Source organism: Oryzias latipes, chromosome 21 (assembly GCF_002234675.1).
Source record: "Oryzias latipes chromosome 21, ASM223467v1".
Lineage (NCBI taxonomy): Eukaryota > Metazoa > Chordata > Actinopteri > Beloniformes > Adrianichthyidae > Oryzias > Oryzias latipes.
Genome location: NC_019879.2, coordinates 6216581 through 6240969, shown reverse-complemented (window position 1 = coordinate 6240969; position 24389 = coordinate 6216581). Strand labels below are relative to the sequence as shown.

At 43.0% G+C, this 24389-nt stretch overlaps 1 protein-coding gene and 1 long non-coding RNA gene across 4 annotated transcripts; one reads left to right on the top strand and one right to left on the bottom strand.

The window, feature by feature from the left end:
* Window positions 1–321: 321 nt before the first annotated feature.
* LOC110014021 (C-type lectin domain family 17, member A-like) lies at window positions 322–24389 on the bottom strand. 2 transcript variants are annotated; one of them, XM_023951033.1, is made up of 6 exons: window positions 24228–24389; window positions 24046–24144; window positions 22098–22232; window positions 15509–15654; window positions 1740–1843; window positions 322–1270 (listed from the first exon to the last, which is right to left on the bottom strand). In XM_023951033.1, the coding sequence occupies exons 1-6, from the start codon at window positions 24292–24294 to the stop codon at window positions 1111–1113; spliced, it is 711 nt and encodes a 236-aa protein (XP_023806801.1). In that variant the 5' UTR covers window positions 24295–24389; the 3' UTR covers window positions 322–1110. The 2 variants fall into 2 exon arrangements, with proteins under 2 accessions (XP_023806801.1, XP_023806802.1); XM_023951034.1 differs by lacking the exon at window positions 322–1270 and having other exon boundaries at window positions 1616–1843.
* LOC111946771 lies at window positions 17680–20267 on the top strand. 2 transcript variants are annotated; one of them, XR_002872521.1, is made up of 2 exons: window positions 17680–17830; window positions 19944–20267. It is a non-coding gene; the product is annotated as an uncharacterized LOC111946771 (long non-coding RNA). The 2 variants fall into 2 exon arrangements; XR_002872522.1 differs by having other exon boundaries at window positions 19927–20267.

Below are 24389 nucleotides of genomic sequence, written 5' to 3'. Positions count from 1 at the left end.
TAGACATATTGTTTTGGAAATACTTTAATTTAATTGATGTGATCATAATCTCAGTCTTTGTCTTTTTGCAAAAACTAAGAAGTAAACAGTGATTTCTCAGAGGTACTCTAATTCCCTGAAATCCTGTTTTTTGTGGGTTTTATGAGCTAGGACCCCAATTTTTGTAAAAATAAGTAAATTATTGAAATCAAATAATCAATTGAATAATCTAACCTACCGGTATTGTGGTGTGTAGTTAATACATACCGACTGCAATGTGCTATTATTGTTTGGTCATCACACATGGCTAAAACAGATTCATTGCTAACAGTGTTGGAGTGCTATTTCTTTAAAGATCAACATTTTTATTTGGTTCATCCATTTAGAAGAATAGTTTGTGATTATATAGAATCTGATTTTATTGTGAAAATATTTTAGATAAGGCTTTACAAACATTCAAGAGTTTAGCTGCAAGTATTTTCGTGTTGCATCTATGTTGTGATTGACACTCAAAAAAATAATTTACCCAGTTTGGGAAAACTCAAGTCCAATATTGTCAAGGTTTTTATTACCTTAGCATTGTGTTTTGTGTTGTTTGTTTTTAATAGTCCGGCCCTGAAATGTATAATAAAACAGAAAACTACAATCAATTAACAGAACAGTAAACAGTTTTTATGTTGTTATTCCCTATAACAAATTAAAATTCTAACATGCTTTGCATAGACAGAAGATTGTGGGACGCCACAGAAAACTCAGACAAAGTATGAGCTATGATGTAAAAATGAAAGGAGGTGTTGCATGAAAGGTGACTTAAGCAGAAACCAAAACTGCGTAAGAAGCCATTTGATGTAGAAATCTCATTAAACTGGAGTAAAAAAAAGAGAAAAGAATGTTTTCGATTGGCAATGAAATGTCAAATTTAAAAAAATCTTTAACCACAAAGTAGATATTGATAAAAGAAATGATTGCATTCTTTGAATAAGGAATAATATTCAAAATGTTTATTTCACTTTCAAATTAAGCTGCAGGTATTTTTTACCTTAGAAAAAGAAGCTCATTTTCGGCATTTTTTGTATGTATTCTGACAAACAAAAAAAAAAGGTGAAATATATGAATCTTATTTTAAAGTTGTCAAACAAATAAAGTTGCTTCTTTTTCACAGATCCACCGCAGAGAAGTTCCACATGCAAGATCATTCCAATATCCAAGAGTTTCTCTAATTTCAGCACAGTCTTCCTCTCCGTGAATTTTTCCTCCACCATCACTATCAGGTTGATTCTTTCCCCAGAATCTGTCAGTTCAGAAAATAAAAGAATCTTCTTCAGACACCATACAGACATGCATCCAATTTTTTTAATCTCTTAAGTATAAAAACAAAATGTACCATATACTTACAAATAACCCTTGTGCTATCCTATGACCCCACCCTTACATCGATGTGTTCTCCTTACCATGACAAAGGTGGATAAAGGTGGAAAGATTTCATGTAATCCATTGACACCAGTGAAGATCACAAAACATTGAAGAAAAAAGGTTCAGTGCACTGTCTAGTGGGTCTAGATGACCCAACTCCCAACGTTACAGTGCCCAGGATAACACAAGGGTTTAAAAAGGGTGTAGGTGTGTGTCTGTGTGTGTTAATTTTGTGGGTTTTACCCCACTACATAAAAAAAAATTAGAATCAAATGCAAGCAGCTACAGTAGACCAACCCCCAGCCCACTCTGTGTTTTAGTAGCACTGATCCAGACTGAACACTCACTTCAGATTTAGAGGACTTCCATCTACCCATTTCCAGGTTCCCTCCTCGGCTTTGTCAGTCAGTCCAATCCAAACTGGTTTATCTCTGAATGCAACAAGAAAAGTCTGCAAAAAATTGAAAAATGTGTTTAAATCAATAACAGAGGCTAATAATTTAAACACATTTAGATTTAAATAGGATATCATCAAAAAATTGAACAAAAAATAAAAAAATAAATAAATAAACTATTATCTTAAGTTACGAAACAAGCATAAGCACAATACAGATGATATCAACAAACTAATTAATCCTTTACAAACAAGCTTCTGTCCATCAACATTTTATTGAAGGATTCCTGTGGATCAACCTTCTAGAATGATCAATTTGTCTAAGTAACAATGAGTTTTTAACAATCGTGTTTGATTCTTTTTGGATCCATTTTCAATTTACAGTACAATGTTAACTTATCCTCATTAAAATGAAAAAAGGAAAAAACTTTCAGTGGAACAGTCAGAAGTAAGAGCTCTGCCTCCCCCTCTGGTCACCAGCGGGTATGAGGTGCTGTGTAGGACATTATTCAGAATTAGCATTCATAAACACATATGAAAACTCTCACACACTAGTGAAATGCTTGTATACATACAACTGAAAATATATTCATTCACATACACATGTGAAAATCCTCTCACACACACTACCGAAATCCTCTCACACACACTACTGAAATCCTCTCACACACACTACTGAAATCCTCTCACACTCACTACCGAAAATGCTCTCACACTCACTACCGAAAATGCTCTCACACACTACTGAAAATGCTCTCACACACTACCGAAATCCTCTCACACACACTACGGAAATCCGCACACACACACTACTGAAATCCTCTCACACACACTACTGAAATCCTCTCACACACACTAGTGAAATCCTCTCACACACACTACTGAAATCCTCTCACACTCACTACCGAAAATGCTCTCACACTCACTACCGAAAATGCTCTCACACACTACTGAAAATGCTCTCACACACTACCGAAAATGCTCTCACACACTACCGAAATCCTCTCACACACACTACGGAAATCCGCACACACACACTACCGAAATCCTATCACACACACTACGGAAATCCGCACACACACACTACTGAAATCCTCTCACACACACCACTGAAATCCTCTCACGCTCACTACCGAAAATGCTCTCACACACACTACCGAAAATGCTCTCACACACACTACCGAAAATCCTCTCACACACACTACAAAAATGCTCTCACACACACTACCGAAAATGCACTCACACACACTACTGAAATCCTCTCACACACACTACCGAAAACCCTCTCACACACACTACCGAAAATGCTCTCACACTCACTACGGAAATCCGCACACACACACTACTGAAATCCTCTCACACACACTACTGAAATCCTCTCACACACACTACTGAAATCCTCTCACACACACTACTGAAATCCTCTCACACTCACTACCGAAAATGCTCTCACACTCACTACCGAAAATGCTCTCACACACTACTGAAAATGCTCTCACACACTACCGAAAATGCTCTCACACACTACCGAAATCCTCTCACACACACTACGGAAATCCGCACACACACACTACCGAAATCCTCTCACACACACTACGGAAATCCGCACACACACACTACTGAAATCCTCTCACACACACCACTGAAATCCTCTCACACACACCACTGAAATCCTCTCACGCTCACTACCGAAAATGCTCTCACACACACTACCGAAAATGCTCTCACACACACTACCGAAAATCCTCTCACACACACTACAAAAATGCTCTCACACACACTACCGAAAATGCTCTCACACACACTACTGAAATCCTCTCACACACACTACCGAAAACCCTCTCACACACACTACCGAAAATGCTCTCACACTCACTACTCAAAATCCTCTCACACATACTACTGAAAATTTTGATAGAAACGGAAGGCATTTCAGTAGAAACGGAAGTTGGCTGATTATCGCGAGATTTAATGGCAGTCAAAAGCGTTGCTATGGTGATGTGTATCGGCAGCCTAAAACAACTCGGACCAAAGTAACAACTTTAAACTATAATAGATTGTTTGCACCTGAGGGAAAACTGGTCTGGGTGACATTTTTGTTTTTCTTTTATACATTTTTATTTTCGACTTCCAGAGTCCACTCCGCGTCATGAGCAGGCTCAGCGGACTGCTCCACCAACACATCCATCATGTTCTGAGAAAGATGTGCAGATAACACTTACAATGAACAGTCTTACCTAAAGGCTTAGAAACAGGTAAACAATGCGCCTGTAATCGCAGCTACAGTTGCAAAACGTCCTGGAATCTTTTACTACCACATTATCACACTGATACTGATTATACCGTAACTGGAGATAGTACCCCGTTAACTACACAGCTGTCAAAACACGGGCTGTGTCCGAATTCCTACCCTAATCCCTAACTACTAAAACCTTGTAGTGCAGCACTATATAGTTCTCTATTTAGTTCTCTGAATTTTGAAAGCAATGCGGACACCCATGCTCACTACTTTTTTCTTTCGGGTGTTGTTTATAAGGCGCTTGACACGAAAACAAAGTGGCGCATTTCCGCCACCACCTGCTCTGGAGGCAAACTACTTCTATTTAATGCGGAGAATGACACCTATTTGTCAGAGTAAAAACATAATAAATATGAACATTTTATGAAGACTATTAACAAATCTGCTGTGTTCTGATCATGGAAAACGTGGCTGATTTATAAATAATTAACTTACAAACACATTGGTGTTGATTTAATGTATTTGTTCATAATTAAACCCCCAAGTTATTAGTCCATGCCAATATTTATTTTTTATTTTTGTGCCAGTGAACGATTTACGGGCTCTTGTGAGGAGGCATATTTTTCTGCAGTTTTCTTACACCTTACTGAAAATGGCTTTGAATATGAATCTCCTGTTGGCAATAATTCAACCGTTTTCGTGAGATCAAACCGAAAACAAGCAGATATGCAGCATCACAGGGCTGCAAGGAGAAGCAGACGTCTCAGAAGATTTCCTCTGGATGCTCTGGCCAGATACAAACAACTTATGAGTTAAACCCTAACCCTAACTTAAAGTTTTTTTTTTAGTTAGACTTAAGCATTTGTTGCTAATTGTGCTCAAGGTTAGAGTTTAACATTCTTTTTCCAACATTGGATTATAAGTCGTATAGTCTAATTACATGAAACACTTGTGAGTTCAACGTTTAGTATTTTTTATTCAGAGTCAAACCATATCACTTGTTTTATAAAAAAAATACTTTCATTTGTAAAAATTTAAATGAAAATCCAAAAATCCGGCCAAAAAAAAAAACCATGATATTTTCCAGTATTCATAAATATTTCATAAACTAAAATGTAAGACATCAAAATAAATAGAACCATTCAAAAAATTACACTTAATTTCTTCAATGAAATTGTAGCCACAAAATTATTTAAAATATGGAATTGACATTATGATTAAATTCTGTGTCAAAAACATTTGTTCCCATAACACTGTAAAGTCCTATTTCCGATTTCCTCAGGAAATGTCATTCAGAAATGTGTTGTTATTTTTTATGTTTTTTTGTATTAAGGACACGTCAGCTGTAAGTCATGTGACTGACGGTAACGGGGACTGATTTGATAAAGGGGACCAAAGTAAGGGGGGGGGAGGCAGCGCATCCTGTCGTGACGGGGGAAAAACTTCAGGGAGTCTACGAGAGACGTGAGGAGAAAAAGAAAAAAGAAGCGCATCTAACGCCCGAGGCACTGGATTCCGTTTTGGGGATTTATTTATGTTTGGACAAACTTGGACAGTCAACCCTTGGGTGAGAGGATTCCTTTTTTTCGTTTGGCTATCGTTTCATTGGGAAGAATGCCTACGTGTCGGGGGTGGGAGTGACCGTGAACTTTGAAAAGGAAGACGCTACAGCACGGACATTAACGGGACATTTAAAGAAAACAAATCGGTTTTGAGAGACTAAGGATTATTATATTATTTGGGTTTTTCTATTGTTTGGTTTACTTGTGTTATATAAAAAAATCTGAATAACAAAGAGAAAAAACTGTTGTGTGTAAATATATCAATTTAAAGAATCTAATTACCCTAAACAACGTAATGAGCACTATAAATAAATAGATGATCGTTACAAAATAGTTAATGTTCTATCTTCAGAGTCTTCCACGTCTGAGAGGATTTCGGTAGTGTGTGTGAGAGGATTTCGGTAGTGTGTGTGAGAGGATTTCGGTAGTGTGTGTGAGAGGATTTCGGTAGTGAGTGTGAGAGGATTTTGGTAGTGAGTGTAAGAGGATTTCGGTAGTGTGTGTGAGAGGATTTCGGTAGTGAGTGTGAGAGGATTTCGGTAGTGTGTGTGAGAGGATTTCGGTAGTGAGTGTGAGAGGATTTCGGTAGTGTGTGTGAGAGGATTTCGGTAGTGTGTGTGAGAGGATTTCGGTAGTGTGTGTGAGAGGATTTCGGTAGTGAGTGTGAGAGGATTTCGGTAGTGAGTGTAAGAGGATTTCGGTAGTGTGTGTGAGAGGATTTCGGTAGTGTGTGTGAGAGGATTTCGGTAGTGAGTGTAAGAGGATTTCGGTACTGAGTGTGAGAGGATTTCAGTAGTGTGTGAGAGGATTTCGGTAGTGAGTGTGAGAGGATTTCGGTACTGAGTGTGAGAGGATTTTTTGGTAGTGTGTGTGAGAGGATTTTGGTAGTGTGTGTGAGAGCATTTTCACATGTGTATGTGAGAGATTTCACATGTGTATGTGAATGAATATATTTTCAGTTGTATGTATACAAGCATTTCACTAGTGTGTGTGAGAGATTTCATATGTGTTTATGAATGCTAATTCTGAATAATGTCCTACACAGCACCTCATAAGCGGGAGCCGTCCCCAGAGTTCTACACACTTCCGGATGCTCCACACCCAGACTTTCATCTATTCAATCATCCACAGCGTAACCTTTGTACTATCCTAGGCACTTTACCATTGGGAGTTGGGTCATCTAGACCCTAGACCAGGGACACTCACACTTTTTTGGCGTGTGAGCTACTTCTTTTGAATCGACAATGTCTTGAATCTACCTATAGTGTGTGTATATATATATATATATATATATATATATATATATATATATATATATATATATATATATATATATATATATATATATATATATATATATATATATATACACATATACATATATACATATATATGATCGGCTTGGTAGCTCGGTTGGTAAGGTGCAGGACTGTCATGCAGGAAACCCGGGTTCGATTCCCAGGGCGGAATGAACAATTAATGGTAATGGAAAAAATGGCAACGGAAATGGGGCAATTATCATGGAAATGAGGCAATTACCATAACAATGGCGGGCAATTAACATCACCCAGTGAGGGTCCTTGGGCAAGACCCTTAACGCTGATGCCTACCTCACAACATGAGAGACAATGAACCACATGTCATGCCGGCTCAGACGTCGCCCGGCCAAACAAGGTCTGCGTCAGGTGCTGAGGGACCAGAGCACCCTGATGGAAAGTGGGCTACTGGAACAAGACGGAAATGGACTAGATGTGAAAACAAGGTTCTGTTAGAATGCTACTACTCGAGTAATCCCACCCAGAGGGGTTACATGCAGAGAATGTGGAATGAATGGATGCTTCGAAACCCACAATCAAGGCTAACTGCCAAACAACTGGTAGCCCAGCGTCCACAAACGGCAACTCCTATCACAACTTGAGATTGAAGCGATACAATACAATGCCACAGGAGAGCCAGAACATTTCAGATAGGAGGTTATACCACACTCCCACCCTGAGATTGGGTACACAGCCCCAAATACCACAATTCCGCTGAGCAAGGCAGCAACTGACCTGAAAGACAAGATCATGTCTACAATGAAGACTAGGCAAGCCCGACACCAGCTACAACGGTTAAGTGATGTACCGCCTGAAAGTCTACTGGAAACTGTGAATGAAGCATTGAGGGCAATTCCTACCACAACCATCACAGAAACCAATGAACTGGTTTACACTTCAGCAGCAGTGATCCTTGAGATGCTTGGCTATAAGAGCAACCATGGAAGAAAACAGTACCCACCATGGAAGCAACGGTTAGAGGCTAAAATCAAGGCAACTCGGAAGGATGTGAGTAGGCTGACAGAGGCTCAAACAGGTACAATGTGAAAGCAAGTACCTAAGAGATACAGCCAGATGCCCATACCTGAAGCACTGGAAACTGCCAAACAAAGGCTCCTAGCCTTGAGCAGCCGCCTAAAGAGGTACACAAGAGACAATGAAGCCAGACGAATAAACAGGCTCTTCGCAACTCAACCTGCAAAAGTGTACGCTCAGTGGCAGGGTCAAAACAGCCGAGCAGACCCACCAAGGCTGGAAACTGAACAGTACTGGAAAAGTATATGGGAGAAAGAGACAGCACATAACAGCAATGCCCAGTGGCTGGTCTCTCTGAGAAAAGAACATAGCAACCTCCCTGAACAGAATCCAGTAACCATCACAGTGGCAGACATCCAAGAAAGAGTCTCAGGTATGAAGAACTGGACAGCACCGGGCCCTGACATGATACATGCGTACTGGCTAAAGAAGCTTACCGCACTCCACGAGCGCCTGGCAGCACAAATGAACCAGCTGCTAAGAGATGGCACTCACCCCGAATGGCTAACGGAAGGGCGAACGATCCTGATCCAGAAGGATCCCTTAAAGGGTGCAGTCCCATCAAACTACCGGCCAATAACCTGTCTCTCCACAACATGGAAGCTCATGTCTGGCATCATTGCAACCAAGATAAATAAGCACATGGATCAATTCATGAGCAACACACAGAAGGGCATTGGTAGAGACTCCAGAGGAGCCAAACACCAACTCCTGGTCGACAGAACAGTCGCTCAAGACTGCAAGTCACGACACACCAACCTGTGCACAGCCTGGATTGATTACAAGAAGGCCTATGACTCAATGCCACACACATGGATCACTGAATGCTTGGAGCTGTACAACATCAACAGGTCTCTAAGAGCCTTCATAGGAAACTCAATGAAGCTGTGGAAAACCACCCTTGAAGCCAATGGGAAGCCACTTGCACAAGTGTCCATCAAATGTGGGATATACCAAGGTGATGCTCTGTCCCCACTGCTGTTCTGCATAGGTCTGAACCCCCTCAGCCAAATAATCAACAAGACTGGCTATGGATACCGACTCAGAAATGGGGCCAACATCAGTCACCTCCTCTACATGGATGACATCAAGCTATATGCAAAGAGCGAGCGTGACATTGACTCCCTGATCCACACCACCAGGATCTACAGTACTGACATTGGGATGTCATTCGGGCTCGAGAAATGCAGCCGGATGGTGACAAAAAGAGGCAAGGTAGTCCACACAGGAGGGGTCTCACTCCCAGAAGGAACAATAGCAGACATTGAGGACAGCTACAAGTACCTTGGAATTCCACAGGCAAATGGCAACCTTGAGCAGGCAACAAGGAAAGCTGCAACAGCTAAATACCTACAACGAGCGAGGCAAGTCCTGAGAAGCCAGCTCAATGGCAAAAATAAGGCCCGGGCAATAAACAGCTACGCACTGCCAGTTATCAAATACCCTGCAGGAATAATAAGATGGCCAAAGGAAGAGATACAGACCACGGATGTTAAAACACGAAAGCTCCTCACCATGCATGGAGGGTTCCACCCCAAATCCAGCACCCTGAGACTGTATGCGAGCCGCAAGGAAGGAGGCCGAGGACTAGTGAGCGTAGAAGCCACTATCCAGGATGAAACATCCAAGATGCATGAGTACATCAAGCTCAAGGACCCAACTGACAGTGTGCTCAGTGAATGTCTCAGGCAATGGAGAGCAGAGGATACAGTGCTTGAGGACAGATCCTCATGGGAGGACAAACCCCTGCATGGGATGTACCACCGGACCATAACTGAAGTGGCTGATATAAAGAAGTCCTACTAATGGCTAGAAAGGGCTGGCCTACAGGACAGCACTGAAGCGCTCATCCTGGCAGCTCAGGAACAAGCCCTGAGCACCAGAGCGATAGAGGCTCAGATCTACCACACCAGACAAGACCCAAGGTGTAGGCTGTGCAAAGAGGCGCCTGAAACAATCCAGCACATAACTGCAGGATGTAAGATGTTGGCAGGTAAAGCTTACATGGAGCGCCACAATCAAGTGGCTGGAATAATATACAGGAACATGTGTGCAGAATATGGAATGGAAACCCCAAGGTCAAAATGGGAAACACCTGCGAAGGTGGTAGAGAATGAGAGGGCTAAGATCCTGTGGGACTTCCAGATCCAGACTGATAGGATGGTAATGGCGAACCAAACAGACATTGTAGTGGTGGATAAAGAACAGAGGAAAGCCGTTGTGGTGGATGTGGCAGTGCCAAGCGATGGGAACATCAGGAAGAAGGAACATGAGAAACTGGAGAAATACCAGGGACTCAGAGAAGAACTGGAGAAAGCCTGGAAAGTGAAGGTGACAGTGGTGCCTGTGGTAAGTGGGGCACTTGGGGCAGTAACCCCCAAGCTGGAGGAGTGGCTACAACAGATACCTGGAAAGACATCAGACCTCTCAGTCCAGAAAAGCGCAGTGCTAGGAACAGCTAAGATACTGCACAGGACCCTCAAACTCCCAGGCCTCTGGTAGAGGATACATATACACATATGTATATGTGTATATATACATATACACATATATATACATATACACATATATAAATCGATCGAAATTAAGTCACAGTCTCAAACTTCGGATTAAAAAATGGAATTGTCGATGCTGCCATGCCCCCATGTTGCGTCCGGTTACTTGCCAAGCGGAAAAAAACACTTGTGTTGAAGTGCTGCAAGTCAACCTCCTCTAACAAAAAAACATCAACATCAAAAACATAGATTTATTTATTTATCTGTTAAACCAGTGCTTCTCAAATAGTGGGGCCATGCCGGGGGTGGGCGTAGTAGTAGCGGTCTTAGGCATAGCCGGCAAAGGTGCACAAATTTAACGGGGGTCGGCGGTGACAGCAGCTCAGTGCTTGGAAAAAATCTGATCCACTGTTGTTTTCTTATATTCTCTTACATCACAGAGTTTTTAACAGCCTGAACCAGTGAACTTCCGTCCCTGCAGGTGCGTGCTCCCGTCTCCAGTCACACGCGGCTCGCGTGTGAGAGAGAATGAAAGGGGAGGGGTGGTGGGCTGATCAGAATCACCGCGTGCCTTTTGGATTCTTCAGCTCATGCTAAAAATGTCATTCTTTATGAACTATTGTAGACATTTTGGTGACGTGTCTTTATTTTCCATATTCTTTGTCTGCCTGTTTAGTTGGTGTCAGTATTTGACATAAAGACAGCAGGTAATGCAGGTAACTGCACTTTATAAATAAACAATCATCATTTAGAAACAAAATCAGAACAAAGTTTTTTACCTATTTCTTCAGACTAAAAACGTTAAATATATTGGTGCTGCTGTGTTAATGTTTCAGATAAATTTACATTTAATATTATTTATTGATTTAATTATTTTTCTCTGCATCAAATGGTTTAAGACACTTGATTTTTCAGAGACTATGGACATGTCTGTTTTATTTATTTATTTATTTTAACTTGTCCTGTCCAACAGCTGGGCAGGCAGATGAGAGCTGAGGGCCTCTTGTGCTGGACATATTTTACTTTAACAATAGGGGTTATGAATCTTCATACAAACCAGAGGTATGTCTGAATAAACCCCTTTTGTAATTGAGGCCAAACTTTATTAATTCCAACCATGTTTGAAAATCTTGGGTGTTGGGCCGGACGGAAAAGGAAAGAAGGGAAGAAGAGGGAGGGATGTTAGAGAGAGAGGGGGGTAGGAGGGTGATAATAGGAGGGGAGGGGGGATAAGACCATGAAGCAGCATAAAGCAACAAGTTTACTGGTTGTTTATCATTACGGTAAGGTTCAAATGTAGTAAAAAAGGGCTGTCCACACACACACTCAAATGTTATCAACACACCTGTTAGCTGCAAAAATGTCCACATGTCGACATGTACACAAAACAGATAGTGTTCACACGCATACTTATGCCTTAAAACCAACTAGTGTGAAATATTTCAGTCATTCAATCATACAAACTGTTAGTACAAAGGTGAGCTAACACCTGTGCTCAGGTGAGTGTTTATGTTCTTCTAAAATGGATGGTGGAACGTGGAAAGAAGAAGGGAGAGTGCCCAGCCACCCCACCCCAAGACCCCCGCCACAGCAGCAGCGGCAGCCGGAATCCCCCCAACGCCACACGGGAACAGGCAGGGAACAACTGCCCCCAGGGTGACCAAGACCGCCACCCAGGCCAGGGCCAGCAGGACCGCCGCGAGGCCCCCAGAGCCAGAGAGCAGGGAAGCACGGAGGGAAAGAGAGCGCCGCCCCAGCCCAACCAGGAGAGCAGCCCCCCAGCCGCTCCGGGAGGAGCCCAACGCAGGGCCCCACCGGAGAAGGACGCCCACAGCCCCAGACGAGCACCCCATCACCACCCAGGAGTTCCGGGCATCCCCCCGCCCCAACCCCAGGTACGAGCCAGGACCCCCCAAGGGAGACCCGCTCCGCACTCCAGGCAGCCACCCACCCGGCCCACGGTTTGTCCAGGGAGGAGCAAGGCAGGGGCCCGCAGCCCCCAACCAGGAGGGGGGAACCCCGGGGGGAAAAAAAGGGGGCCCACAAGGGGTGTTGTAAATATGGCCCGACCAGGCTCGGCCACAGTTGGAGATTTGGCAGAGCCCAGCGCCCAGGGGCAAGGACCAGGACCCACCCCCCAGGGACACGAACACCCCCGGCTCAGGTGTAATCTGAACCCCCCCACCGTGCGGAGAGAGCACTGCCGGGCCCAGGGAACCGGCACCCAGGGGACACGGCCGCCGTTGCCAAGGGGCCCGCCCCCCCCACCAGGGAAGGGGTAGGGGACAGATGGTCCTAGGTCCCACCTCCCTTGCAAAATGTGTGTGCGTGTATGTGTGTTTGAGAGGTTGTGTGTGTGCATGTGTGTGTGTTTATGTTGGAATGTATATATTTTGGGGGGGGAGGGGTGTGTGTACTAAGGGGGGTGCAGTTAAAATTGGCGGGTAGGGCACTAAGGGGACATCTCCTGATTACTCACAGTGATGTCCCCTCACCCTCCCCACCAAGGGGCCCTAAATGTCTAAGGTGCGGTTAAAATTGGCGGGTAGGGTGCTAGGAGGACATCTGCTGCTTGCTGGCAGTAATGTCCAAGCACCCCCCCTACCAAGGACCCTACATGTTTAAGGTGCAAATAAAACCGAAAGAGGGGGGGCCCACTCCATACGGCAACCCTAGGAGGGGGGCCACTGCCAATTGGCCCCCCCCAGGCGCATCGCAGGCTAAACCCCCCACCCCCTCACCCTAATATGAGGTTATATGAGGAAGGGGGTAAGTTGGGGACAGCTGGTAGACTGTCCCCCGGTGGTCAAACAGCTGTCCCCCAGCCCCCCATGTCTGTTTTGTTGTTTTTGTTTGTTTTGTTGTGAACTTGAATGTCATCTTTTGTAAAGAAGACTGCACTTACAAAAGAGAAAGTGGATGGCAGTGTATTTTAAGTTTTCAATTGACAAAAGCTTTAAGTTATTGTTACATTATGTTGTTAATCAAAGTTTTAAATTTGACCATGTAGTGTGGTACATTGCAAACAAAGGTCAGATATTATATTGCATAAAAGTCTAGTTTAAAAAATGACAATCTGTGCTGTAAAAAGAATAAATGTAAAAATCGAGAATTGAATCGAACTGTGACCTTAGAATCGAAAATGCAATCAAATCGAGGATTTGGAAAATCGTGACATATATATATAAAATACTATTATTAAAAGTTTGTTAGTTATGCTTATTAGTAACATTATTGTTTAAGTACTGATGATTAAAAGCTACACAGTGAGAGTACATTAAGATACTTTTGTCTTAACAGATGAAGCTTTTTATTACAAAGACAGAAAGCAGCAACCATCGTATGTCATGCTCTGCTGTAAACCGTGCAATAGAGGGAACATCATGGCGTTTCAAAGGCGCTGCTGGCTCCGTACGAAGCGCGTGACTCGGACAAAACAGCTTCCTTATGAGCTTGTATTTATCGGGCGAGAACTGCAGAGCTGATAGCAAGAGGAGACACGCGGGCGGCTTCAATAAACACTCCGCTTGCGCGGAGCGGTCTTCTACCGGGAACTTGACGTGACGCGGGGCAGAGAGCAACTTTCTGATGACAGAGAGTTTGCACTCAGTGATTTTAAACACGCGTTTGCAGCGACGTATGCTTCAGAGGATGTCCGATTGGCCGTTCTGCATGTCAATCAAGTCCCGTACTTCTCGGTGATGTGCTGGTGGATTTTTTAGAAGTACTTTTTTTTTTTAATCTTCTCTGTCCCGCAATCTACCCTGATGTCCTTGAAGATCGACCGGTCGATCGCGATCGACGTAATGAGCACCCCTACACACTAGACAGTGCTAAGTAAGGGTGGGCTCATCTAAAATAGCACAAGGGATACCTAAGATTTGCACCGAGTGAAGTTCAGTGTGATGTTTTGTTTGCCTTCCTTACCGAGCGTCATATTTGGACCTGATCTCTTGTCTCCTGACCCTGTGCCTGACTCTACACAGCCTTTTTTTCATTCAAAAGCTGCCTCTGTTAGCTCAAAACTGTCCCAGAGCTCACCTGCTTGGAGACATGGTCCTCCCGGGAGACACGAATCTCCTGAGTCTGGCAGCTCGCTCGCTCATGCAGAGCAGCCCTATGGACTGCTGTCTGAAACAGGAGCGCACACCGTAACAAAGCACTCTCGCCTGCAAACACTGTGCTTTGCACAGAGACGTGGTCCGGTCGCACAGAATAGCTGACCGGTTCTGTTCACGCTCGAAAGCTTTCTCTGGAGCAACACATGACACAAAGCCAGCGCAGTAATGACCTACAATCAGAATAATAAACTGTTTATATGCACCACGATCGTATCAACAACGGCATAACACACTTATCTCAATTGGAAAGAAATTTTGATCCGAACGAGTCTGATAAGGGCAGAGTATTCTGAATGGTGTGTTTACATGATGCATGTTTATTCTGATTATGCGTTTATTCCGATTACTTTCGTCCATTTAAACGCAGGTTTGTCACCTGTAAACAACATCATATATACGAGACTTCTATTCACTCAGGTGCAAGCTCTTTGGTCTGATTTCATGTTGCTGTGACTGTCAGAGTGGATTTCTGAAGAGTACTGCTATGTTGGATTACTGTGAGTTTTTTGTCTTTTTTTTTGTCAGGAGATTTTTGTTGTCTTGTTTGTGGAAGTTGTTCTCAAGATTTGGATTTACTTGACTGCTCACATCTGGACAGATTGAAGTGGATTATGTCGTTTGGAACTAGTTCTTTTTGGAGTTTTGCCTCTTCCTCTTCCCCCTGAGGAAGAACCTCTTAGTCCTACATTTGATTCATGCTGTAAGGATGGCTCTGTCATTTTTATCCCTGCAATTTCTGTTTCCCCTCACTAACTCTATCCTGTGTTTTAGATTTCCTCAATGTGGGGCTGACTGCAGTTATCACTTCCTCATTTGTTTGGACTGATTTGGGTTGTACTCACTAAATAATTATATCATTGTTTTTGTGTAATCTCTGTTGTAAAGATGTTTTTTTTAGTATTATCTTTTAAAAAAAAGTAACCCAAAACAGACACAAACTAAAAAAACAAGTACCTTTTCGTCATTGGTGTTTATCACAACCAGATCAGCTTGTCTGGCTTTGCAGGACTTTCTTGCTTCATCCCAGGACTTAGACTCCACAGAGAAGAAGTAACAAGAGGAACCAAATCTGATCCATCCTGCAGGACATCCTGGTTTCCCTGGAGTACATTTGAAGTGTAAAGCAACTCACAATTAGCACATTACTCAAAACAAGCAGATTTGATTTCTTTTTCATCCACAGATTCTGAATTTGTGCAAAAGCTCAGCAAAAATGTACAGAAAGTAACTTTCTGTTCCTCCTACTTGGTGTCAAGAAATGGTTTTATTACCTATCAGGTATTTTTAAATCAGTTACAACAACATTAGAACCTGGCCTGTTATGTGCTCTAATACCAATTAATAAGGAAGTATTTGTTGACTTTACCAAAGTTGCACATCAAGCTTAAGAGGCTAAAGGTGTTAATTCGCACCTAATGCAGAAAATATGGCAAGATCTTTTTTCTTTACAGTCTCAGTCCCATTCACCCACACAAACACACATTCACACACTGATGGTGGCTCCACTGCCGAACACTGGCGCCAACCACTAAGAACAATGTGGGTTTTGGTGTCTTCTTCGACACATGAGCAGGCAAGGTGGGAACTAAACCTGCAATCCTCAGAACAGAGATTGACTGCTCCATCTATGCACCACAGTGTCAAGTTAAAGTTTTCACAGAATAAAAATTTGAAAAAGCTGTTATTATCAATCAATTTGTTTTCTTACAATTAACTCCATCAACATTATCACACTAAGTAAACCTTTACCATTATTAATGTTCTTAAATGTTTATTTTTTTGGATTCATAGCTTGAGTTCCATGAAATAATAAAAGATGTTGCTTTTATCCATCCATGCATATTCTTCTGCTCATCAACTGGGTGGTGGGGGCAGCACACTGAGCAGAGATGCCCGGACTTCCCTCTCCCCAGTGTCTTCCTCACGCTCTTCTGGGGGGACCCCAGGTGTTTCCAGGCCAGCCAACAGATATAGTCTCTCCAGCGTGTCCTGAGTCTTCCTCTGGCCTTCATCCACTGGAAAATGCCTGGAAAATCCGGACCACATGCCCGAGCCACCTGAACTGGATCCTCAGGATGTGAAGGAGCAACGGTTCTACTCTGAACTCTCTGCAGGTGACCGAGCTTCTCACCCTGTCTCTAAGGGAGTACCCAGCCACCAAACGGAGAAAGCTCATTTCAGAGACTTGTATTAGGGACCTGGTCCTTTCAGTCATGACCCAGAGCTCATGACCATAGGTGAGTATTAAAAAGAACGAAGATCGACTGGTAAATTGAGAGTTTTCCGTTCTGGCTCAGCTCTCTCTTCCCCACAACAGACCATAATAACAAACGCATAACAGCAGATGCTGCTCCCATCTGCCCGTCGATCTCATGTTCTGATCTTTCCTCACTCGTGAACAAGACCCTGAGATACTTAAACTCCTCCTATTGTGGCAGGAGCCCTACACCCACCCAGAAAGGACCAACTACCTGTCTCTGGACATGGACTCAGACTTAGCTGTGCTGTCCCTCATCCCAGCCCCTTCTCACTCTGCAGCAAACCCCAATACATGCTTGTGAAGAATAGTTAGAAACTGCCCTTAACTTTTATTACACTAATGGTTTAAACTGCATTCACTGAGCATGTATTGTCATCTGAAAATTATATTACATTTGAAGACAGCACAACCAAGCTATTGTTTTCACAGTTTATACTCATCCTCCCTTTTTTCTGTGCATATGTGATCTGCTGAGCAGGCCTCAGACTTATCTTCACTTTAGCCTTGGAGCTCCTCTCCAGCAGTAACCTGTGGGCGTGATTTTCACACGAGGTCCATCGGATGATCTTCTGAATATGCAAATGCAGGGTTTATATACCAGGCCCATCCCTGAGCTCGTTGGTTCGGACTTTGAATGCACCATGTTCATCTGTCTGTCCCCTTCGTGTTTGTGCGAAGTAAAACCTCCACAAAAGATAAGTAACTGTCTCTGAGTCGTTATTTATTTATTTCTGTGTGCAAGAAACTGACGGGTACGAACCTAAAATTTAATACAGTCCTTTCTAGAAAATCCAGTTTCTTCACATTTGGTCCTTCGAGCCGGCTGACTGGCGCCCTGGACATCGCTGGAGCCCCTGGGGGGGGGGGGGGGGGGTTGCCCGAAAACCGAGCTCGGTCTGAGATCACAGCCTCAGCATTGAAACATCCGCCTTCAGGATCGGCATCCCCCGCCCTGGATCCAGTTGTGCCCTCAGCGTCGTCGGACCCTCATCAAATAGCGAGGTTCATTGCTTGAAGTGAGTACGCCACACAGAAAGCCTGTCCTCTCTTTACTTGTTAGGGCTTTATGTTGACTGTGTCTGTGTCTTTGTGTGTGCGTGCATCAACGTTGGGGGAAGAATAGAGAAACGGCTGCAGTCCGCTGCGCGAGCACGCTGAACAGAGCACCGCTTGCAGGCTCCGCTTGCAGGCAAGGTGCTGCGCGTGCACGAGTCATCTTGCGCAGACGGGACAAGTGTGGTTCGGCGCGCGAGGCCGTCATTGTAGCCGCCTTCCTTCCGCGGAGGAATGGCAGTGTAGGGATGGAAGTGTAGGCATAAGTGTAGGGAAATAAGTCCTCCAGGGAAGGAGAAGAGGTGTAGGAATGGCAGTGTAGGGATGGAAGTGTAGGCATAAGTGTAGGGAAATAAGTCCTCCAGGGAAGGAGAAGAGGTGTAGGGACGTCAGTGTAGGCCGGAAGTGTAGGCATAAGTGTAGGTGCAGCCGCGGCGAGTGAAGCCGAAGAAAAAGAGCCTTGGGATGGCTGAGTATGACTTTTGAGACGAAACGGAGCTCCGGGGAAACAATGTGTGTGTAACGCTTTTTATGTCTCTCTGTCTGTGTCTGAGTTTGCCCTTTTTCGACAGCCCCTGTGGTGTGTGCTCACTTTGATTAATATAGTTCTAAAACAAAATAGTGACTCAGTTGACAAATAATTAGGTTTCTTTTCTGATTCTCCAAGCTTTTTCTGCTGATTAGATTCAGCGCTGGAGAATCCATAAAACGGGTTACTTGGGTGGGAACTCTGGTTTGTGATTGAAATTGAGAAGCTGGTTCTCAGGACAGCCACGTCCGCAAAGGGCCTAGCCTTTGTAGAAGCTTGACATGGTCGCTGAATTCCTGAGGGCGTTTGTGGCTGATCGTCAATCAAAAACCTCAAAAAGTTGGGTGGGGCTCATTCACAAAATCTCACTAAAAAGAAAGACGGCACATTGCTCAGGTTCAGAAAGCTTTTCATAAAGTTTGGAAGTATGTGGAAAGTCAGGATCAGACATTAATCAAGTATTTGGATAAATGGGTTAAAGATTATGGATTTCATAGAAAGTTAAGCAGATCAGAGTGCAGGGCCGAGCAAAAGGAGGGGGGGGGGCAGCTTCACAGATCAGAGTGCGCGTGCCCGAGCCTGCAGACAGGCTGATGAGGACTCGCAGAAAGGAGGGGTGATTTCTCCATTGTAAGCAGATTTAACGACTTTCTATGCTCTCAGAATAAAACTAGGTCGTGTTTTAGTGTGTATTTTTTGGGGGTATTTTAGTGTTTAGGACATGGACTAGGGTAGATGTTCAGAAAAAGCTATAGAAAGTATCATTTCTTACAAAGCAGACGTGGATCAGTTTGTGCAGAACACACCTCCATCTTGAATAAACATGATCAGACTCAGATGGCTGATGCCGCTTCCCTTTTTTTAGTTCAGTCTCCCCTGCTCATAAAAAGTTTGATTGCAGCCTTCTGACCCCACTGATCAGGTCCCTGCATTTCTGCTTGTAAATCAGGATTGACCCCTTAAAAGCATTCCTGAGGATCTCTTGTTCACTAACTCGCCTTACATTTTTTTTAATGGACATCTCTGCTAATCTTTCTAAGTTTCAACTCTCACGGCAATAAGTGCGGTAAGACTAAACTCCAGCTGGCCCAAACTCAGGTTAAAATTTTTTGGGACATTTAGTTTCTGTTTCTAGCAAAATTATTTCTCTCCCCGGATCTCACCACTTTATCTGATCAGCCCCCCACCTTTACTCACTCGCTGTAAGCTGCAGCTGCTTGCGCGGCTGATAGTTGAAACAATGTGACCTGTGATTCTCTTGTGCGAATTCTCCCTTCCGTCCAAGCTTTCCCATTAGTCAAACTGTTATCAGCCTGTTCATGGTGCTGTTAAAATGAGACGCTGTTCTTGTCTGTTTCACTTTCAATGTGTTTTTTTATCACAATTTTTATTTTTTATTTCATTTATTTATTTATTTTTTTCCTGATTTTTTTCTACTCTCATGCCTGGCTCTACTGACACCATTGATGATTTACATGATTATTTGAAGAAAGCTGTGAGAACAACGGAACACATTGAGTCTGCCTCCAGCTCTCTCCTCCCCACAGACTCTGCATCCCGACCAGAAGGCCTCTGTTGGTGACCTGCTTTACTCGAAGGCCATTCAACGGACTTATTGGTCACACCCGAGGTGGACAGGACCCTTCAAGGTTCTCCTCACCATGCCAACTGCAGTACGAATTGCTGTACGACCCTCCTGGATTCACGTAAGCCACTGTAAATTGCTGAGAGCCTATGAGACTGACATTTTGAGACACATCCCTGGTTAAAGTCCAACTACGAAACCGCTGCAGTGTGACACTACTCCTGGCGAGGGGCGCTCCCTGGTGTGTTTCCTCTAGCACTGCTCTCTTCCAGCTACAGTGAGCTTCGAACCAGCTAACATGGGTCCAGCTGTTGCTCGTGGTTTCATCTTGTACTTTTATTCCCTCTTCCTCTGGAGATCTCACTCACATCATCAGTGAGGTCAAGGCCCTTAAATCACAAATTTCTTCTCAGATGACTGACGCCTACTGGTCTGGGTCCCCACTTTATTGGCTTACTTCTGGTGGAGTGTACTGATAAAACTAGTCACTCCGGTCCTCTGTGTGTTGTTTTTCTTTTTTTCTTTTCGTCATCTGTTTGATTCCATGTGTCAAATGAAATATCGCTGCCAGGCCAACTCTATCAGCATTATGCCTACAATTAACCTAATTCGCATCCGCTCGTGGTTGAAACTGGTCTTTACAGATTTATTTTATTGTTTTTCTTTTGTTCGATTTCAATTTGTTTATTTTCTTTATTTCTTAATATGTTTCTTGTAGTATGTAACTTTAATTAACGAAATTGTGCTGAGGTTTGGACTGGTGATGCATGCGTATCCTTAGTGATGGCTGCTGAAGGGCACAGAGCCGTTGATGAGTTTTGCCCTCCCTGATCGCTCACTGAATGTTTCACACAGATGGTATAAGTTTCGCCCTGGAGGTTTTCGCATAAACACTCATGTATCACCTACCACCTCTGATATGCTCATTTATTCACGTTGATTTTATGTTTTCTTGTGCATTTGCCTGTACCTATACACCTTTGTTTTCGATGCAGAGCCAATATGCTGCCTATACTGAAAATCTTCGTGAATTGGTATATGGTTGATGATGACAGGAGTTCTGCTGACTTTCCATATATAATTTTGATATGACAAACAGGGGGGTATGTGAAGAATACTTAGAAACTGCCCTTAACTTTTATTACACTAATGGTTTAAACTGCATTCACTGAGCATGTATTGTCATCTCAAAATTATATTACATTTGAAGACAGCACAACCAAGCTATTGTTTTCACAGTTTATTCTCATCCTCCCTCTTTTCTGTGCATATGTGATCTGCTGAGCAGGCCTCTGACTTATCTTCACTTTAGCCTTGGAGCTTCTCTCCAGCAGTAACCTGGGGGCGTGATTTTCACACGAGGTCCATCGGACGATCTTCTGAATATGCAAATGCAGGGTTTATATACCAGGCCCATCCCTGAGCTCGTTGGTTCGGACTTTGAATGCACCATGTTCATCTGTCTGTCCCCTTCGTGTTTGTGCGAAGTAAAACCTCCACAAAAGATAAGTAACTGTCTCTGAGTCGTTATTTATTTATTTCTGTGTGCAAGAAACTGACGGGTACGAACCTAAAATTTAATACAGTCCTTTCTAGAAAATCCAGTTTCTTCACAATGCTGGACATCGTGACTCGATGAAGCTAACAGGACAACATCATCTGCAAAGAGCAGAAAGGAAATTCTGTGGTCCCAAAACCAGACTTCCTCCGGCCCCTGGCTGCGCCTAAAAATGATGTCCATAAAGAGTATAAACAGAACCAGTGATCGGGTCAAACTGCCTGCTGGCTGTGAGAACCAAGCTCCTACTCCGGTTATACAGAGACCGGACAGCCCTCAGTAAGGCTCCCCTGACCCCACACTCCCAGAGCACCTTCCACAAGATACCATGGGTTCAAACGTCTTCTCCAAATTCATAAAACACAGAGACTGGAGGAGCAAACTCCCACGAACCCTCTAGCACCCTAAAGAGGGTGTACAGTTGGTCTATATTATCACGACCAGGACAGAAACCATGTCCCTCCAGATGCCTTCATTGCCCACATGGGCATTGAAGACTCTCAGGAGAACAATGAATCTTCACAAAGCAGATTTTTACTTCAGGATTTTCATACTTACTCTGTTTACAGTCCATCAGCTTCTCGGTAGTTTCAATGAGGCTGGAATTCATCCTCTCAATAACAGCATTCAGATGCTCAGTCAAATTTTCTTTGCTGTCAGAGATCTCTGACAAATTTCTTACTGAGTCACCATCTGAAATTAATTCAGGCCAAAAAAATCTTTATCAGTGACTTAATGACATAATGGATAGTGAAACAAGTGCAGTTAGCTAACAGACTATCAGTGTAAAGGTGCACAGACAAGATTGACATTATTACCCAACAAGCTGATATAAGGCAGACTTGAAAAGTCTGTTGGTCTAGAGTAGACTCTAGATTGAGTCCGATTAATTTGGTCGGGATCTCATTGTTGCTCCATTACTCTGTTTACATCCCCTAATGCCAGGCTTTTATGGTTTTGGTTCAGTTGTTCCACTTTGAGCATGGAGCATAGTCAGACTGAGGAAACTCAGAGCGAACTGATTGGAAACAAACCAAGACCACATCAAAGATGGGTCAGAGACCAGGAAGCACTTTGTGCCAGATTATTGGGGTAAACATTTGACTAGTTTATTTTAAACAAATCAAACGTGTCCAGTCTTAATACGCCCTGAGAAATGGGAGCCTAAAGACAGATCTCCATGGAAAACATTTTTCAAAAACATATTATTTTCATTTTTCTCTTCTGAGCTGATATTATTAAAATCATTTGTGAGACTGATTTGTTACACACGTCTTTGTACCACATTTTGTTTGCTTATACAAGGAAACAGTTATTACATTTACAAACAGAGATTTACATGTAGTTTCTTGCAAAGATTGCTTAACGTCCTGCTAAAATAAATGTTAAAAAAGGTCAAACATAATACAGATCTTCATTTGACCTGCCGACCCATCGTTCTTTTCTTAGCTTTTAAACTGAATATAGTCTTGAATGGACAGCAGAAAAAAATGTTGACAAAAATGTATTAAAACTCAGGTTTGAAACATTCATGACCACCTGAAACTCCTGAAAATCATAATTGGCTTCTTTGACCTTGTTGCACAACTGTCCAGTTTGACTGGTTCATCAAAATTACTTATCAATCCCACCTCTTCCTGTTTCTGCTTTCCTTACAATTTTAACCTAAATAGTTCTAGTTCATTTTAAAACAGGAACTATAGTGTGTCCTATACCACTCCATGTTGTGTTATAATTACATACTAAAATTTTCTACAAAGACAGTGAGTGTTACGGGGAGAATAGGAGGTACCCAGGCGCAGAGAGGAGAGGAGGCAGGAGGATGCAGGGAATGGAAGGTTTAATAACATAAACTCGAAACTACAAAACAAAACCACTGCAACAGGCAGGCAAACTCGAAACTCGAAAAACTCTAAACCGGGGAACGACACAATATGGACCAACACAGGAAGAAGGGAAGGACAGGACTTAAATACATACAAGGCAACAAGACACAGGTGGAAACACTCAGGACTGATGGGGAAGGGTAAAACTCGAAACAACAACAGAACAGTAAATACTACAAAATAAAACAGGAAATCAAGGAACAAAACACAAAGAAACCGAAACCGTTACAGTGAGCCAACTAAAAAAAAAAAAAATATTTTAAAAATTAAAAAATCCATAGGCAACACATAAAGCATCCTATAGTCAGACTTATTATCTGCACCACTGCAGGATAAATGTTTTCCTTTTTCAATCCTCCTATGTAGCATGTTTTTGGACTGTGGGAGGAAGAAGAAAACCCGTGTGTGTGCGGGGAGAACATACAAACTACACAGAGAAAGAAAATTCCCAGCTGGGACTTAACTATTTGAAACAAAAGTGTAAACCATCACATTACCATGCAGCCTCCTATTCTACAACTTAGTAAAAGGCAAAAAATGTAATTACATTTTTGACTTGAATGTCAAACAACGACAGAATCTTATTGTCACATTTGGTCTATTGTGAGTTAAATACTCACAGAGGAGGCCAAGAATGACGAGTCCAGCCAGAAGAACACTCAGCATCACCATGAAAGTAATAACACTGAGATAGCATCTCCTGTTGGACTTGATAGAAGCTAAAGGGGAAGAATTATAACTGAAACCACAGTAGACAAACATAAAGTGAATTCAGGTTGTTTTATCTGTGAGTTACTCTTACCTGGATTTGATATGGAAACCTGGCAGACAGGATTTTTGGAATCAAGATTTCCATAAATGGCTTCCATTTTAAGGATACAAAGTCGAAGAACATGTGAAACACTTGGCAGACTGATGTGTTCACTGAACAACTTTTCCTGCCACAGGTTGTCATAGATGCGGT

Excerpts from the sequence above, each read along its gene's own strand:
- LOC110014021 (XM_023951033.1), bottom strand. The coding sequence starts at position 24,294 with ATGGAAGCCATTTATGGAAATCTTGATTCCAAAAATCCTGTCTGCCAG. Across the intron at positions 22,233-24,045 it reads CGTCATTCTTGGCCTCCTCT|ATGGTGACTCAGTAAGAAAT; the intron begins GTGAGTATTTAA and ends AATTAATTTCAG. Across the intron at positions 15,655-22,097 it reads GCTGATGGACTGTAAACAGA|GGAAACCAGGATGTCCTGCA; the intron begins GTAAGTATGAAA and ends AATGTACTCCAG.